The 17,254-nt window shown below is 46.4% G+C and overlaps 1 protein-coding gene across 3 annotated transcripts in view; it reads right to left on the reverse strand.

Annotated features, from left to right (window-relative positions):
* Positions 1-7,612: 7,612 nt before the first annotated feature.
* The window catches only part of LOC128098383 (solute carrier family 2, facilitated glucose transporter member 3), a 64,488-nt gene continuing 54,846 nt past the window's right edge, over positions 7,613-17,254 (reverse strand). For all 3 annotated transcript variants that reach the window (XM_052719426.1, XM_052719424.1, XM_052719427.1), the window contains 7 exons: positions 14,676-14,916; positions 14,195-14,357; positions 13,787-13,974; positions 12,399-12,503; positions 12,016-12,117; positions 10,987-11,190; positions 7,613-9,925 (listed from right to left, as the gene is read on the reverse strand). In XM_052719426.1, coding sequence (XP_052575386.1) covers positions 9,719-9,925; positions 10,987-11,190; positions 12,016-12,117; positions 12,399-12,503; positions 13,787-13,974; positions 14,195-14,357; positions 14,676-14,916 — 1,210 coding nt within the window. In that variant the 3' untranslated portion in view covers positions 7,613-9,718. The remainder of the gene's footprint in view (positions 9,926-10,986; positions 11,191-12,015; positions 12,118-12,398; positions 12,504-13,786; positions 13,975-14,194; positions 14,358-14,675; positions 14,917-17,254) is intronic.

The following is a 17,254-nucleotide window of genomic DNA, read 5'->3' on the forward strand; positions in this document are numbered from 1 at the left end:
GTGTATGTTGGTATGTGGTGGTGGTGTGTGTGTTGGTGTGTGTTGGGGGTGTGTTGTCTGTGGAGTGTATATGTGTGATGTGTGTGTGTAGTATGTGAGAAGGTGGTGTGTGTGTGTGTGTGTGTGTGTGTGTGTGTGTAGTATGTGAGGGGTTGGTAGTGTTGTTGTTGTTGTTGGTGGTGGTGGTGTGTGTGTGTGTGTGTGTGTGTGTGTGTGTTGGTGTGTGTTTGGGGTGTGGTGTCTGTGGAGTGTGTATGAGTTGGTGTATGTGAGACATGGCTTCTGTGCAGCCCAGGAGCTCTCAACCCTCTTGCCTTGACCTCCTGAGCATTGCCACAACCAGCTGAGATCTTCCAAATATGTGCTATTTTTAGAAGCTGCCCCATCCATTACTGGGAAGAAGGTATTAAGTTCAAAATATGATTTTTTTTTTCAAGACAGCATAGGGTCTCTATGCAGTCCTGGCTGTTCTAGCACTCACGCTGTAGCCCAGGCTGGCCTCAAACTCACAGAGATCCGCCTACCTCTGCCTCCTGAGTGCTGGGATTAAAGGCGTGCGCCACCATGCCAAAATATTAGTTTATCTAATTCTTTTAGTTCTATGAATGTCTATGAATTCTGAAGTTGTTTTTGGATTGAAACTAATTGGTAAAAAAAAAAAAATAGTCTTTTTTTTTTATCTTTAAAAAAACGGTGTTTTTGTTTTTGTTTTTTTCCTTTAAAAAAAGATGAAACTAGCCGGGCGGTGGTGGCGCACGCCTTTAATCCCAGCACTCGGGAGGCAGAGCCAGGCGGATCTCTGTGAGTTCGAGGCCAGCCTGGTCTCCAAAGCGAGTTCCAGGAAAGGCGCAAAGCTACACAGAGAAACCCTGTCTCGAAAAACCAAAAAAAAAAAAAAAGAAAAAAAAAAAAGATGAAACTAATTGGTAGATATTAGGAGTTCCTCATGGAATGACATTGTCAATGACTTCTTCAAAAAAAAGAAATCATTTTATCACAATATTGTTCCTCTTTACTTTTTCCTTTCCTTTTTCAGTTTGTAGCTCTGGCCATCCTGAAAATTCACTATGTTGCCACAGGCTGGCCTTGATCTCGGGACAATCCTGTTGCCTCAGCTTCCTGTGTGCTGGCGTTACAGGTGTCAGCTACATCCCGTCCCATTTTTCCCTTGTCTTGCCCCTGCCTCACTTACGTTTGTTTGCTTGGCTGTTTGAAATTTATTTATTTATTTAACATCACCAGGCACGGTTGTATACTCCTTTAATTCCAGCACTGGCAGATCTCTGTGACTTCCACCCAGGGCTACAGAGTGAGACCATGTCTCCAAAAACTTTATTTTTCTATTTATTTTTGTTGGGAGATGGGCATGTATGTCACAGTGGCAATATCTGTGGAGGGCAGAGGAGAACTCAGAGCAGGAGTTGGTTTTCCAAGGACAGAATTTAGGTCGTCAGCCTTGATGACAAGCACCTTTACTGAGCCATCTCAACAACTGGGATTTGTTTTTTTGAAAGAGTTTCGTACAACCTATGCTAACCTAAAAGACACCGTGTGCCTGGTTCCTACTGCCCCCACTTCTGGAATACTGGGATTACAAGTGTGCCTCAAGTAGGTGTGCTCCTACTTTTGCTAAGTATATTGTGTTTAGTTTCCCTTCATCCTATTTTGTAACCAAGACAATCAACTTTTCAACCACATCACATCCGTCACCAAAACTGCTCCTCTTAAGATCGTTAATGAGACAGACTTGGAGAATGGCCCTGCATGTCTGTAAGGCCATCTGGGAGATGGAGGCAGAAGAATAAAGGGTTCAAGAGCATCCTTTGCTGCATGTTTAGTTTGAGGCCAGCTTGTGATACATAAAATACCCACATACAACACACACACAGAGAACAATCACTAATGAAACAAAAATCTCACATTATCCCCAGGTGGCTGAGTCCAAAGCCAAATCTGGTCTTTTCACTATGAGGAAATCAGTCAATCCATAATGAGAATAATTCTAAGTCATACATTAAGATAAAAACTCAAAAGACAGGTGTGGTGGCTCACTCCTTTAATCCCAGCACTTGAGAGGCAGATGCAAGTGGATCTCTGTGAGTTCGAGGCCAGCCTGGTCTACAGAGGGAGTTTCAGGATAGCCAGAGCTGTTACAAAGAAAAAAAACGTGTCTTGAAAAACCAATATATATAAACTCAATAAGCAGAAATGATGCTTAATGTTTAACTCCCTTGGACAAATATCACATCTTTACAGATGTTAGCATAACTCTTTGTTCTCCTGAAGGCTGCTGATTCTGGATGTATGAGGATATTTGACCTCCTCTGCTGCATGTATAGTACCAGCATCCCTTCCACACCTTCCCAGTAGCCTTTCTAGTGATCAAGGTTCATAAGGCCCGCCCACCTTTCTGCTAAGAATCAGAAGTCTAAGCTGCAGGCAGAGTACCCTGAAGCCTTCCTTCTCTAGTGACCACTGATGTCAGAGTGGGTCCCTGGTATGGTGTGGGGTGTGTGTGTGTGTGTGTGTGTGTGTGTGTGTGTGTGTGAAGAACCTAGACTTTCCTTGACTGGAGAACTGCCCAAGGCGGGTTCAAAATAGGATGATAGGATACAATCGTTCATTATCATCTGTTTTTATGGTTGTTTCCCCCAGAAAACCTACAAATTCTTGGAAAAATCTGGAACACAAACTTGAGACTGGTTCAGGATTTGATAGGATCATAAGGAAAGCCTTAAGTAGCCCAGAATGTGCCCCAACACACACACACACACACACACACACACGCACACACACACACACACACACACACACTCACACACACACACACGCACGCACGCACACACACACACACACGCACACGCACACACGCACGCACGCACGCACGCACACACACACACACACACGCACGCACGCACACACACACACACGCACGCACACACGCACACACACACACACACACGCACACACACACACACACACGCACACACACACACTGACCTTGAACTCTCACTCCTCTTGCGTCTACCTCCTAAGTGCAAAGAGAGCAGGCGTGACCTGACTGGATTCTTAATTTGATACTAGGAGGTGTGGCCTAAGAAGGAGGTGTGGCCTAAGAAGGAGGTGTGGCCTAAGAAGGAGGTGTGGCCTAAGAAGGAGGTGTGGCCTAAGAAGGAGGTGGGGCTGGAGAGTTGGCTCAGCAGTTGCGAGCACTGGGTTCAAATGGCTGCTGACAGCTGTAATTCCAGTCCTAGGGAATGTGATGCTCTCTTGTGGCCCTCCTCAAGCACCTCACAAATGTGGTGCACACACACTTGCAGGGAAAACACTGATAAACATAAAAATACGTTTTAAAAAAGATTTATGAGAGCTGGGAGGTGGTGGTGCACGCCTTTGATCTCAGCACTCAGGAGGTAGAGGCAGATGAATCTCTGTGAGTTCGAGGCCAGTCTGGTCTAAAAAGCGAGTTTCCAGGACAGCCAGGGCTACACAGAGAAATCCTGTCTCAAAAAACAAAACTATATATATATATATATATATATATATATATAGTGAGTTTTGCCTACACATGTATGTTCACCGTATGTGTGCGGTACCTACAGAGGTCAGAGGAGGTATCAGATCCTGTGAACTGACTTAGAGGAGGCTGGAAACCACCATGTGGGTGCTGGGAACCAGACTCAGGCCCTGTCTAAGAGCAACAAGTGCTTTGAGTAGCCAAGACATCTCTCAAGCCCTAAACAAATAAATCTTAGAAAATACACAGTAGTCACAAGGGATGTCCTAGAAGGATGTATCCTGTGCCCCCCCTCTCTCTATTTGATCCTGCCACTCCCTCCTAACAACTCAGACCCCAGGTACGGAGCTAGCTGACCAGACTGAATCTTCTGAAACCCTGACTTCAAATAGCTTCTCCTTCTTCCACGCTGTTTGCCTCTGACTGACACAGATGCTAAGAAAACCCCACGCTTGAGCTGTGTTCAGAAAGGTCTTGTCATTTTCAGGGAAGGAGGCTGTATGTGGTGGTACATGCCTGTAATCCTAGCACTCAGGAGGCAGAAACAGGATGATTGCTCTAGGTTCAAGACACTATATGTCTCATTAAAGACAAAATCAAACGCCATTTTTATTTACATTTATTTTTCTCTCTTCTTTCTTCCTCTTCCTTCTTTTTAGACAGGGTCTCTCACTTCCCGTGGCTCACGAATGTGTCTAGGCTGACTGGCCAGAAAGCCTCAGAGACCATCAGAGCTAGGATGACAAGTACTCACCACTGAGTCTGGCTTTGTAATTTTTATTTATCTTATTGTATATTATTGTACGTGGATGGATGTTTTACCTGCACATAAGTCTATGCATCACTTCTATGGCTGGTGTTTGAAGAAAGAGTGACAGATTGGAAGACCTCCTTGGAGTTTCAGACAGGTTTGAGCCTTCGTGTGGGTGCTGGGAACTGAACCTGGGTCCTCTGGGAGAGCTGTCGGTGCTCTTAACTGCTGAATCAGCTCTCCACTCCCCTAGCCTGGCTTTGAAAAAATTACTATATACTTTATTTGGAGAGGTTTGGAGGAAGCGTGGGCGTGCATCCATGGAGCCTGTATGAAGTTCAGAGGACAACCTGGAAGAATTGATTCTCTCCTTCACAATGTTTGTCCCGGAGGTCAACCTCAGTCTTCAGGCCTGGCAGTGTTTCTACCTGCTGAGCCATCTCTCCAGCCTTATGCTTAGCTTTTTTAACCCTGGGTTCTGGGGACCAAGCTCAAGCCCTCATACTTAATGCAGCAAGCAATATATTGACCGAGCTTTCTCCCAGCCCATTCACCTGTTTGAATGACTGACTTCCTCCTATACCAACTTAAAAAAAAAAAAAAAAGAGCCTTCCCCCAAGTAAATCCATTTTTTTTTTTTTTTTTTTTTTTTTTTTTTTTTTTTTTTTTGAGACAGTTGCTGTCTGTGTTGCTTTGTGCCTTTCCTGGAACTCACTCTGTAGCCCAGGCTGGCCTCGAACTCACAGAGATCCGCCTGGCTCTGCCTCCCCAGTGCTGGGATTAAAGGCATGCACCACCACCACCGCCACCCAGCCTAGATCCACTTTTTATAAGTAGTGCTTCAAACAAACAAACAAACCAAAAAAAAAAAAAAAACAAAAAAAACTGTCAGGGGCTGGAGAGATGGCTCAGAGTTTAAGAACACTGGCTACTCATCCAGAGGTCCTGAATTCAATTTCCAGCACCCACATGGTGGCTCACAGCCATCTATAATGAGATCTGGTGCCCTCTTCTGGCGTGCAGGCATACACACTGGCAGGATACTGTGTGCATAAAAAACAAAACAAGGCCGGGCGGCGGCGGTGGGGCACGCACGCCTTTAATCCCAGCACTCGGGAGGCAGAGACAGGTGGATCACTGTGAGTTCGAGGCCAGCCTGGGCTACCAAGTGAGTTCCAGGAAAGGAGCAAAGCTACACAGAGAAACCCTGTCTCGAAAAACAAACAAACAAAAAAAAAACAACAAAAAAGCAAAACACAAAAACAATCAGGTCAGCCTACTTTAACTTCATTTGTTTATTCTTATTATTTATTTAATCAGAGATAGCTCAGGCTGGACTCACATTCACTTTTCAATCCTTGCAGCCTAAATAAATGTGGAAAGAAAGGACTGGAGCTGCTCTCCAATTTCCACACATGCACATCCTATACACACACACACAAAGAATGCAAAGATTTCAAAACTGCATTCATTTAAAAAGATCATTTTATAGCTGAGGATGGCCTTGAACTTCAGATCCTCCTGTTCTACCTCTGGGGTGTTGGGTCACAGATGTGCACCACCAGACCCAGTTTATTCACTGCTGGTGTGGTTGTTGGTGTTGGGATCAACCCTCAGGCATGCATGCTGGGCAAGCACTCTACCAAGCTGCATCCAGGAACCTTAATTCACTGTTAACTATTATATCCTCCTGTCATGTAATTCAGAGCTGGTAGAATGGGAAGAAACCAAATTGGTGGTTTTATTCTTTTGTTTTGTTTTGGAGACAGGGTTTCTCTGTGTAGCCCTGGCTGTCCTGGAACTCACTCTGTAGAGAGATCTGCTTGTCTCTGGCTCCCGACTGCTGGGATTAAAGGCATGTGCCACCACCGCCCAGATGGATTCATGTTTTGTTTTTTTTTAAAAGATTTATTTTATTATGTATACAGTATTCTGCCTACATGTATTCCTGCAGGTCAGAAGAGGATGCCAGATCTCATTACAGATGGCTGTGAGCCACCATGTGGTTGCTGGGAATTGAACTCAGGACCTCTGGAAGACCAACCAGTGTTCTTAACCTCTGAGCAATCTCTCCAGCTCCCAGATTCATGTTTTTAGTAATAAAGGTCTGATAGGAACTAGGCATGGTGCTGCATGCCTGTAGTCCCTATACATGGGAGGCAGGGGTAGGAGGATAAGGAATTCAAGGACATTTCAGTTACTTATCAAATTCCAGGCCAGCCTGGGCTACAGAAGACCGTTTTAACAGGTTTTGAGAATGACTAAAAGCAGTGTACCAAAATTTGTAGGATAATGATTCATTGGCCCTGGTAGTGGAGTGGTCATTAACCGGAAGGTTTAAGCAGGACAGTAACTGCAGGAGGACCCAGGATCAGGACTTGCAAGGGAGATGAAAACAGGTGCTAGACCGTTAACAACTAGTTTCCTGGTGGGCAGGGAGGGTGCGCCATCTTCTCATCCAGAGAACCACAATGTAAGGAATATTCTGGAATCAGAAGTCTTGCTATAGCTCAAAGCCAAGTGTGCCAGCACACTCCTGTAATTCCAGCACTTAGAAGGTAGGCCAGCTTGGTCTACATAGGGAATTCTAGACCAGTATGTCCCCAACAGAACACTCCTCTAACCCCTACACTGGAAAGGTTCCAGGCCAGGCATGTCTACTCCTAGAAACCCCATCCAGTATCAGTAGTCCAGTTAGCACTTACAGAAGGAGGTGGAGTGGGAACAGGCCCATTAGGTGTGTTCTGTATGAACAGGGGCTGGAAACAAAGGGCAAAGCAAAGCAAAAGGTGGCCGCTCTGCCCTGATGCAATGAAGTCTTGAAGGCTGATGACTGGGAACTAGCTGCCTATGGCTCTCCAGGAGAATGATGTTCACACTCATCTCTGTGTGAAGTTCATCATGGGATGAACTTCAGAAAGACTGGGGGAGAGCCAAGAACATGGAAAGGCCTCTTGAGTTCACCCACAAGTAGTACTGCTATTCTTTTTTTTTCTTTTTTTTTTTCTGAGCTGAGGATTGAACCCAGGGCCTTCTCTACCACTGAGCTAAATCCCCAACCCAGTACTGCTATTCTTGATGGGTGTTTTGTGTATGGACTCAAACTGGCTGTCTACTGGAGGGTTACCTTTACTTGTGTTCACCCTGGCTCTGCCTGGGGAGAGCGGGAAGTACACCCTGCCCCACCTGGTATGTGCCGTGGTGGGGGATGAATCTGGAATGCTGTGCACATGGACACTGTACCCACTAACTGTATTCCTAGCCCCACAGCCGGGATTTAGAGACTGCTAGAAGCTCAATGGAAATGAACAAAGGGGAAAAAAGTAAGCTTGTGACATGACATATACATTCAGAATCTTTATTTCAAAACAGAAACTACAGTAACATTAATAGAAAGTATATATGGAAATATTCACAACCTGGCCATTGACAAATGGAAAAATTCTACCCAGCATTCCTGCCAGCTCACTGAGGAGCAGAAGAGGTAAGTTAGAGCCACCTTTCCCAGCAAAGGCTCTCTTCATAGCTTTTGAGTTTTTACCCCAAGTCTCAATGACCATAAGGAGTCATGAACAGGTACTGAAACTGAGTACTGAAATACTGTTCTATGCAAAGGTTTGCCTAAAGGGTCTGGAATGTGTAAGCACCAAGAGGGACAGAGGGATCCAGTGACCGATGGAAAGGAGGGGTCATCAGGGCCATCTCCATTAATGATCTTAGTGGAGAATGAGGGGATGGTTGTGGAGGGATCCGTGAGGACCCACGTCAGGTGGGAATCTTGGCATTCCTCAACACACTACATTGTCATGCTTCTTAGTCCCTTTAAAGAAATCCTCCCCCTCCACACAACTAGGTCTCCAGGAGCCCTGACCTCACACTTTTCCTATTCCCATCATCCCTCCCAGCTAGAGTGAGGCTGGCCCTTCCATCCTCAACCTCAAGGAAGCACCCCTCTCCAACAAGGACAGGGAGCCGGATGTGGACTCTAATCCTGGTGCAAACCCCAGCCGGCAGGCAGAGGCACTGCTGCTCACGAACACAGGGATGAGTTTCCATACATTCGAGCAAAAAGAGAGCTCCAGGGACAAAGGAAGTGGGCACTTAACAGAGGAGCAAAGTGCCAGTGCATATACATTCACATCCTCCATCGGGCCACACTGCACGATCACTCACACTGTCCCTAATGTGTCCAGCAGAGTCAAGGCCCCTCGGGCACTTAGCACACTCTCACAAGAACATGGTAACACGGGTAGCCTGAGAGTGTAACAGACAGACGAGCATGCCATGACCACAGAGCAACAAGGTACTCAAACAAGGTAATTAATAATCATTCAGGAAAAACCCTCTCCCAGAGCTGAGGTAACAAAGTCCAAGTTAGCTATGAATCCCTTTAAACCAAAATAAAACAAAACCAACACATAAAATCTCTTAAGAAACAAAATTGAAATAAGAAATGCCTATGGAAAACTACTGCATTTAAGTTTCTCATTTCTATGGCTCGCTCACCAGGGGGGTAGTAGGGGTGACCGAAGGAAAAGAAACTGTTAGCTCATCAGGACAGGAAGGAGGTGTTTGGTCCAGGGGAAGGAGAGGCATTCTGCAAGCCTTCCCTTCTCTGGACTCGATGCAAAAGGCCACCAACACCACTAACTCCAAAACCCGCCTTTGTAACAAGCAGAGATTTCAAGTAACACTACATAAAAACTATAATCTTCAAAGGCCCACAGAGAGCTGTGAGCCTTTTCCTACAGGCACTCACTCTTCTGAGAAAGAACCTCGAAGAGTCTTTGTCTAGAATGGAAGCAGCTCACACGCCACCATTAAATAAAGTCTGTTCTCCGTTCATGCCACACCATTACCCCTCCAGCACCAAACTTCTCTCCTCTAGAACCTCTCTCTAAACACCTCCCTCCAACCTAATTTCCTTACTCTTTCATTATTTGGTAAAATTACACTTAAAAAAATAAATATTTATGCAATAAAACCTGAAGATAAAATAAATAAAACTCAAGTTACTTAGCTGTGCAGAGCTGTAACAAGTGAGGGGGGCTCTCATTTAATCCCCATGCCCCACTAAAACACTAGGTATGAAGATTGTTTCCTGGCAAGCTGAGGTTGGGGGGCCGGGGCTGCACCCCACTCCTGCTCCCTAGGTGAGAAGGGGATTCTAGAACCTAAGCTGCCCCCCACTCCTGACATGAAGGTAGGTTCACTCAATCTCTCCCGATTAGATTACAAGAGAAATAGCCAAGAAAGGAAACAGTTAACAAGCCATTGGTGATCCGACTAACCCCAGCAATGGGTGCAGCTGAGTGTTCACGGAGTGTGAGGGGTGAGAAAAGGATCAATTAGCAGCGTTCAGAAGCAGTCCGGGTTCATCCTGATGAGGTCTCCCCGCTTCGAGGAGGTTGCTTTCCACGTCGGAGGGAGGTGAAGGAGGGAGGTCCGCCTCAGGCATTGCCAGGGGTATCCTTGACAGGCTGCATGCTGTTCATCTCCATTGCAGAGGTCTTCCCAGCCTGTGCCTGCCCCTCGAAGGCGCGAGCAATGTCCTCGAAAGTCCTGCCTTTGGTCTCAGGGACTTTGAAGAAGGTGAAGATTAGGAAGATAATGAGGAAGGCAGCGAAGATGATGAAGACGTAGGGTCCCATGAGGGCCTAGGAGACGGAGAAGAAGGCAGCTGACTATCTCATTTTTATTTGACGACGGCTCTTCCATACTGAATGGAACGGCAAGGTTATAAAGACATCGCTGTGTGTCCCTGCAATTCCTTCTATCATTCTTTTTTACAATCATTCAAACTAGCTTCTCAAACATCTGAGGATGTTGTTTTGTTTCTGATTTTTGAGACAGGGCCTCACTTTGCAGCTCTGGCTGGCCTGGAACTCACTCTGTAGACCAGGCTGAACTTAAACTCAGAGATCTGCTTGCTTCTGCCTCCTGAGTGCTGGGATTAAAGGCTTGGGCTGGGGCTGGAGAGATGTCTCAGTGGTTAAGATGTCTCACTGGCTGCTCTTCCAGGACCCAGGCTCTGTTATTCTCAACAGCCAGAAGGTGCTGTCTATAAGTGGTGCACAGACATACATGCAGGCCAAACACCCATACACGGAAAATAATTTTTTTTTTTTTTTTTTTAAAAAAAGGTGTGCCACCACGCCTGGCCCTTTTGAGGATTTTGATCTTAAGACATGTGTCCATATAAGGTTTAAAATCCAGGCATCTAGAAAGAGCCATGGGAATAGGCAATGCTTTATATAACAAGTCAGCTCCAGGCCATCCTTCAGATTACAGAGCCTTTAGTTTAGGAGCACACATTATCAATGCTAACTGAAATGATGATTCTAATGCGGGGCTTGGGAGGTCTGGGAGCTTGTCTGGGAGCTTGGTCCTGCGCTTCTGTCCCGAACCAGAATTACACGCTCGCACCATCTCAGGTCCTTCAAGTTGCCAGTTTTGCCCTCACTGTAGCCTAGGCTGGCCTCAACTTCATACCAATCCTCCTGCCCCAGCCTCCCACCACATGTGCTGGGACTGCAGACGTGAACCACCACGCCTCCTGGCTCGTCCTTCACCTCTCCAGTTTCCTTGCGGGAAATCTGGTATAAAGTTCTTGACACACAATCTTCCCTGGAGTATCTACCACCAAGGTGCATCTTAAGCGTGTTGACTTAGGTAGGCTGGTTTGTGATTGAGGATGCTCGATTTTAAATTTACTTACTGCAGCCGAGGGGAAGAACATTCCAACCAAAAAGTTGGAGGTCCAGTTAGAACAACCAGCCACTGCCACGGCAGCCGGGCGGGGGCCCTGGCTAAAGAGTTCAGCCACAATAAACCAGGGAATGGGGCCTGGTCCAATCTCAAAGAAGGCCACATAAACCAAGATAGCCACAATACAGACAAAGCTCATGGCTTCATACTTATCCTGTAAGAGAAGAAAACAAAGCCAAGTCCGGTTAAGAAGGCAGCATTGGCACAAGTTCCATTTTTGGACTTCTTGTATAAAGTGGTCACTCTACCTGGAAGTCAAAAAAACCCCAGTACTGCTGAATCCCCAGCTAACTCCATCCCACTCATCTCATTTTGTACCAAGACCACCAGTTCAACATCTGTAAAATGGAACTACAAGACAATTTTGCAATTTTTTTTGGTTTGTTTTTCAAGACAGTGTTTCTCTGTGTAGCCCTGGCTGTCCTAATTTGATTTGCAGAGAACAGTGGCCTTGAATTTAAGAGATTCACCTGCCTCTGCCTCTGCCTCTGCCTCCCGCATGCTGGGATCAATGGCATGCGCCAACACACCTTGCGGACGACCTCCTGTCTTTGCCAGGATTGGGATTACAGGTGTACACTACTACCAATGTCTGACCTTCAAGATGACTGTTAGGAACTAAACAGACAGGGCCTGTAAGATGGCTCAGTGCATAAAGGTACCTGCCATCAAGTCTGAGGACCTGACTCCGGTGCCCCAGACCCACATGATGGAAAGTAATTGGAGGATTAGGAATTCAAGGTCATCCTTAGCTACAAGTAGACCTTTCCTAAGCATCAGGCAATGTATCTTATAAGCCTTATTACATGTACACAAGGATGCCTGTTTACCAATCTCTGAAGGTGCACCTTTAATAATAAAACTTTTGGGCATCTCCAATTTGACTTTCCTGATGACCTGGAAGGTCATCACCTCAGCTCCCACCAGTCACCTGCAGCCTCTGTAACCCCATCGCTTCCACCACTCCAAGAGCACTCACCTTTAGTAACAAAGAGATGGTCATGAAGATGGAGCAAATAGCCATACCTCCCAGGCCAATCATGTGCAGGGTTCTCCTCCCCGCCCTCTCCACCAGGAACAGCTAGAAGACAAGACATTGCCCATTTCACCAACACGCCGTGTGAAGGATTCTACTGCTTCAGCCCATATCTCCAGGTACCTGATCCTTCCACACCTCCCTTTTCCCATCCAGTCCATATTTGCTTCAATTCTTTCTCTCAGGGGAATGAAAAAAAAAAAAAAAAGAAAAGGTTTAACTAGATGTGGGACGTTGAAAGATAGGAAGTCCATGTTCATGTTTGTTGAATGCTTGTAGGGAGGACTCTTGTTTCCCCCATCCCCCATCCCAGCTTCCCAACTTACAGAAACGACAGTGAAGATGGTATTAACCACACCGGCTCCAATTGTAGCGTAGATTGGCTCCTGGACACCTGCATCCTTGAAGATTCCGGTTGAGTAATAGAATACCTGGAAGGGGAGAAAAACCGCATCACTGATTGCATCCCAGGAACACGGGGTTCTTGGCCAATGCATTAGCTCTGGACCTCTCCCAGTTATCCAAGTCCAGCCAGTGTTTCCTTCTTCTAATGCTTATCCCCATTACTTAGTTTTCTTTCTTTGGGGGTGGGGGGCGGGGGCGGGGGAGTGCAACATCTTACTCCGTAGCTCCGCCTCTCCAGCGCTGGGATCACAGGAGCTCCTCCCCATGCCCCCCCCCAGCTCACTCACTTATGCCTTCTTTGTTCAATTTTAGAGATTTAAGTCCTAGTTTCTCTTTTGTCTCATTCCTAGTCCTCCTGCCTCAGCTTCTCTAGTGATGAATATTCGATGTGTGTCACCACTCACCTCTGCCTTTACAACATTTCTTAGTTATTATGCAGGGCATGGTGGCACACATCTTTTATTCCAGCCAGCACCCAGGAGGCTGAGGCAGGAGAATCTGTTGAGTTCAAGCCAGACTGGTCTATAGAATGAGACAAAGCCTCAAAAAGGGAAAACCCATAAAACAGCACCAAAACCCAAAGGCTGGTGACACAGCTCACTAACAAAGCCCTTATACCCACAGGTCCCGAGTTCAGTCCCCAACTGTGTAAGATCGGGAAAAAAAAAAAATGACAAGGATACGTCACTTGCTCAAAAACAGGTTGATAAAGTAATTTCTAAATCTTCTGTAGACCGGATTTCCTTTTTTTTTGTTGTCTTTCCTTTTTGAGACAAGGCCTCTCCATGTAGTTCTGACTGTCTTGGAATGATGTAGACCAGGCTGGCCTTGAATTCACAGAGAGCCGCCTGCCTCTGCCTCCCGAGAGCTGGCATTAAAGGCGTGCGCCGCCACCACCTGGCCTGACTTTACTTTTTAACAAGTAAGTCCAGGCCACTTTCAGAACAGACTCTTGGGAGGGTAGACTCAGGAAAACCCCACCCTGCAGTTTGGGTTAGAGTGTACCCAGACAAAATCTGCTCATTTGAGAAAACTGGGAGCCATCCTAGTACAATAATGAATTTCCTGAATGAAGTGGGACAAGGGCATCTTGCACTATGCACCCTTGGTCACTTGTGATGTTTTGGGTCCTGTTTTGCAGGACCAGGACTGGTGTGAGGTAGCTGACCTCAAACTCCTGGGCATTAGTGACCATCGTGCTCCAGCTTTTGAGTAACTGCATTCTACAGACACATGCCAACCTGCCAACAAGATGAGGTGATTTCAGGAGAATGTTGCTGGCCCCTTTGGCCCCCTGGCAGACACTCACAGCGTTGATCCCAGAGAACTGCTGAGATAGCTGGAGGACCACGGAGATGAGGAGCGGCTGGTGGTAGTTGGAGGACCTGAAGAGCTCCAGCACGGTGACCTGCTTCTCCTGCGTCATCCTGATGCTCTCGTCCTTCATCTCCTCTATCTCCTGGGCTACATCCTGGGTACCCCACAGCTGCTGGAGGACTGTCAGAAAAAGCCCAAAGGAATAAAGATACTGTGTCCCCCTGACCCCCCATCCCCCCACCCAACTGTTTCCTGCTGTCAGTCAGCAGGCAAGGCAACACAAGATGAATGCATCCACAGCACCCATCTTTGCTTGTCTTCCCACTTCATTCAGGAATCGGAAAACTTTCCGTGCACATGGAGAAGCAGGAAAGGGAGATGACAGATGAGGAGTACTCACTCTCCTTAGCACGCTCTTCCTCCCTTTTGTTAATGAGCAAGAATCTCGGGCTTTCGGGGCAAAACGGAAGGGCTGCGCTTTGTAGGATAGCTGGAATGATGGTTAAGCCCAACAGCCCAGGCCACAGCTCTTCAGAGCCCAAGATGAAGTCCAAACCAAAGACCTAGATAGAAGCCAGACAAAGGGAACACTAAACCCCAATCATACTTCCCGAGCCACAGATTCACTATTCAAAAAAAAAAAGAAAGATCACTTATCCTTCCTTTTACCACACACAGAAAAGAGAAAACAAATTGTTTCTTTTCTTTTCTGGGCCCTGCCTGCATCATTAGCCACCATATGAACTATAGTAATTAATAGTATCTGAAACATACACATATAAATACATCATTGAACACAAGCCAGATCCCGAGTGGCTTCACCTACATCATTCCCAAAGCACAGAGCTAGCATTCATTAAATACGTAAAACTGCAAGGTACCTGAGCCACCAGAATCCCGACGACGATGCCCAGCTGGTTTAGTGTGCCAAAGGCACCCCGGAGGGCGGTGGGAGACACCTCTCCAATGTACATAGGCACAAAGCCCGTGCATAGTCCACAGAAGATGCCAATAATCAAGCGACCCAGGATCAGCATTTCAACAGACTCTGCTATCTTGGCGAAGCCCATAAGGCAACCACCAGCGATGGCCAATAGGTTGACCAGAAGCATTGAATTCCGCCTGCAGGTTAATCAAAGACAAAGTGTAGTTAGCCAGGAAAGAGGCTCCGGTCTCTCCTTCCCTCCTGGCTTTGTTTGCTCTTCTACAGCCTCTGTAGGTACAAATCTTTCCCTTTGTTACTGCGGCCTTGTGTATTTGAGGGAAACATGTCACCACTGAGCTACACCCCACAGCTTTTCCTTTTTTCAGAAGAAAAAGTTCATCACTGTGTGTGTGTGTGTGTGTGTGTGTGTGTGTGTGCCGCAGCACACATGTGGAGCTTGGAGAACAACATTATGGATGGAACTGGTTCTCTCTTTCCACCTTTATGAGGATTCCAAGGACTGAACTCAGGCCACCAGGGTTCCTGACAAAGGCCACCATGCCGGTCCCTTTTTATTACATTCATCATAGAATTGACATGGTAACATAGCAGGGATATGTAGGACAATTTGGTTTCATTTCACTGAGAAGAATCCTCTCAGAAGGTAGTTAGTTTCAGCTCTCTGAATAGTTAGTTACAGGCTAGACTACTGAGTAGTGATAGCTGATAGGGAATGAACTAATAAAGCTTTATGTGCTACGCAGTAGTCAAAGCCACTGACCCTGCTGAAAAAGTCAAAGATTAATACTGCCAAGCCTCAGCAGCTGAGGGCCTGCGACGCGGACTTTTTTTTTTTTTTTTTGGTTTTTCGAGACAGGGTTTCTCTGTGTAGCTTTGCGCCTTTCCTGGAACTCACTTGGTAGTCCAGGCTGGCCTCGAACTCACAGAGATCCGCCTGGCTCTGCCTCCCGAGTGCTGGGATTAAAGGCGTGCGCCGCCACTGCCCGGCACGACGCGGACTTTTGAGACAGGGTCTCACTATGCAGTTCTGGTTAGCCTGAAACTCAGATCCACCTGCATTGGCCTCCTGAGCACCACCACGCCCGGCGAAATGGATTCCTGACTCCAGGACACCAGTGAATTACCAAGGGAGCTGGGAAGAATTTTCATGCGTGAGTCCCACCTCTAGGGACCCGGTTAATTGGTTAATTGGCTGTCATAGGACACAGCACTAGGATTCCTAAAGGCCCCCTTAGGGGGTCCTAAATGTGCACCCAAGGTGCACAAATTCCGTTAAGAAAAACAAATTAAGAAGTTTTGAGTAATTTTTTAAAAAGTAACTTAAAAAAAAAAAAACTCCGGGGGCTGGAGAGATGGCTCAGAGGTTAAGAGCACTGGCTGCTCTTCCAGAGGTCCTGAGTTCAATTCCCAGCAACCACATGGTGGCTCACAACCATCTATAATGAGACTGGTGCCCTCTTCTGGTGTGTAGGGATACATGCAGACAGAACACTGTATACACAATAAATAAATAAATCTTAAAAAACAAAAAAACAAACAAACAAAAAAACTCCTCTCAGCCGGGCAATGGTGGCACACGCCTTTAATCCCAGCACTCAGGAGGCAGATACAGGCAGATCTCTGTGAGTTCGAGGCCAGCCTGGTCTACAGCTCGAGTTTCAGGATAGCCAGGGCTACACACACAGAGAAACCTTGTCTCCAAAAAAAAAAAAAAACCCAACAAACAAAAAAACCAAAATAGCTAAACATTATCCAACAATAGATGGCTTTGCTAATTATCTTAAATTCAGTTTGTGTATCTAGAATAGCTAATGTGTGTGACAAGATGTGTGCCACAGTGTCTGTGGAGGTCAGAGGTCAGCTCAGAGGTCACGGAGGTCGGATCTCTGCTTCCTATGCCTCCTGAGTGCTGGGTCTGTGTGCTTGTGCTACGATGCCCAGCGGTTAGGGTATATAGTTTATCAATGGTTTCTTTTTCAGTCAATTCCTGAATGTATATGATCCGCTTAAGATATTTTATTAATTTATTCAATTTTCTCTTTTGGGGGGAAAATCAGTTCTTTTGCCATTTTCCACAAGTCAAGGATTACAAAAAGTATTCATTTTACAAAATATGAAAGGCTTCCAAGAAACCTCCAAAAATATTCAGACCTTAAAGGAGTTCAAGAAAATGCCATAGCCAGCACTCGGGAGGCAGAGCCAGGCGGATCTCTGTGAGTTCAAGGCCGGCCTGGGCTACCAAGTGAGTTCCAGGACAGGCGCAAAGCTACACAGAGAAACCCTGTCTCGAAAAACAAACATAACAAAACAAAACAAAAAAAAAAAAAGAAAATGCCATAGCTGACCCCACTACGGCAAAATCGAACTAGCTTGAGTGGAACCTCAGAGGCCAAGCGCTCACATAGCAGATCTGCAGAAGGGCAGCGGCCCTCCAAGAGCAGCCATATTCCAGGCCAGGGGGACTAGCTTTCCTGGAGCAGGACTCAACGTGTTCTCACGCAAGGCGCATCATCT

The sequence above is a fragment of the Peromyscus californicus genome, unplaced genomic scaffold (genome assembly GCF_007827085.1).
Source record: "Peromyscus californicus insignis strain IS unplaced genomic scaffold, ASM782708v3 Scaffold_6__1_contigs__length_162567912, whole genome shotgun sequence".
Taxonomy (NCBI): domain Eukaryota; kingdom Metazoa; phylum Chordata; class Mammalia; order Rodentia; family Cricetidae; genus Peromyscus; species Peromyscus californicus.